Genomic DNA, 281 nt, shown 5'->3' with positions numbered 1-281 from the left:
GGAGGCGGAGCGCCGGCGCCAGCCGTGCCGGGAGGCCGGGTACCTGGTGCGCACCAGCGAGAGCGGCAGCGGCAAGTACTCCATCGCGCTCAAGTGAGTGTCGGGGTGCCCACAGAGCCGGGGGGTCCCCACCTGGGGGAGATGGGGTGAATCCCCACCCTGGGGCGCTGCTTCGGCGGGAGTTCCTTCCCCCTGGTTGTTCCCACCAAAAGCCCCGATGGGGAGGGGGCACCCGGATCCCGAGGGATGGCGCCCCCCGATCCGCGGGGGGGCCCCGCCTC

General features: G+C 73.7%; 1 protein-coding gene across 1 annotated transcript in view; it reads left to right on the top strand.

Annotated features, from left to right (window-relative positions):
• The window catches only part of SHE (Src homology 2 domain containing E), a 12531-nt gene that overhangs the window by 11508 nt on the left and 742 nt on the right, over positions 1-281 (top strand). Inside the window, exon 7 of the mRNA XM_014310537.2 lies at positions 5-93. Within this exon, the coding sequence (XP_014166012.1) occupies positions 5-93 (89 nt within the window). The remainder of the gene's footprint in view (positions 1-4; positions 94-281) is intronic.

This window comes from Geospiza fortis, unplaced genomic scaffold, assembly GCF_000277835.1.
Source record: "Geospiza fortis unplaced genomic scaffold, GeoFor_1.0 scaffold387, whole genome shotgun sequence".
Classification (NCBI taxonomy): domain Eukaryota; kingdom Metazoa; phylum Chordata; class Aves; order Passeriformes; family Thraupidae; genus Geospiza; species Geospiza fortis.
The sequence above is the reverse complement of the archived record's forward strand: the minus strand, read 5'-3'. Positions and strand labels throughout refer to the sequence as shown.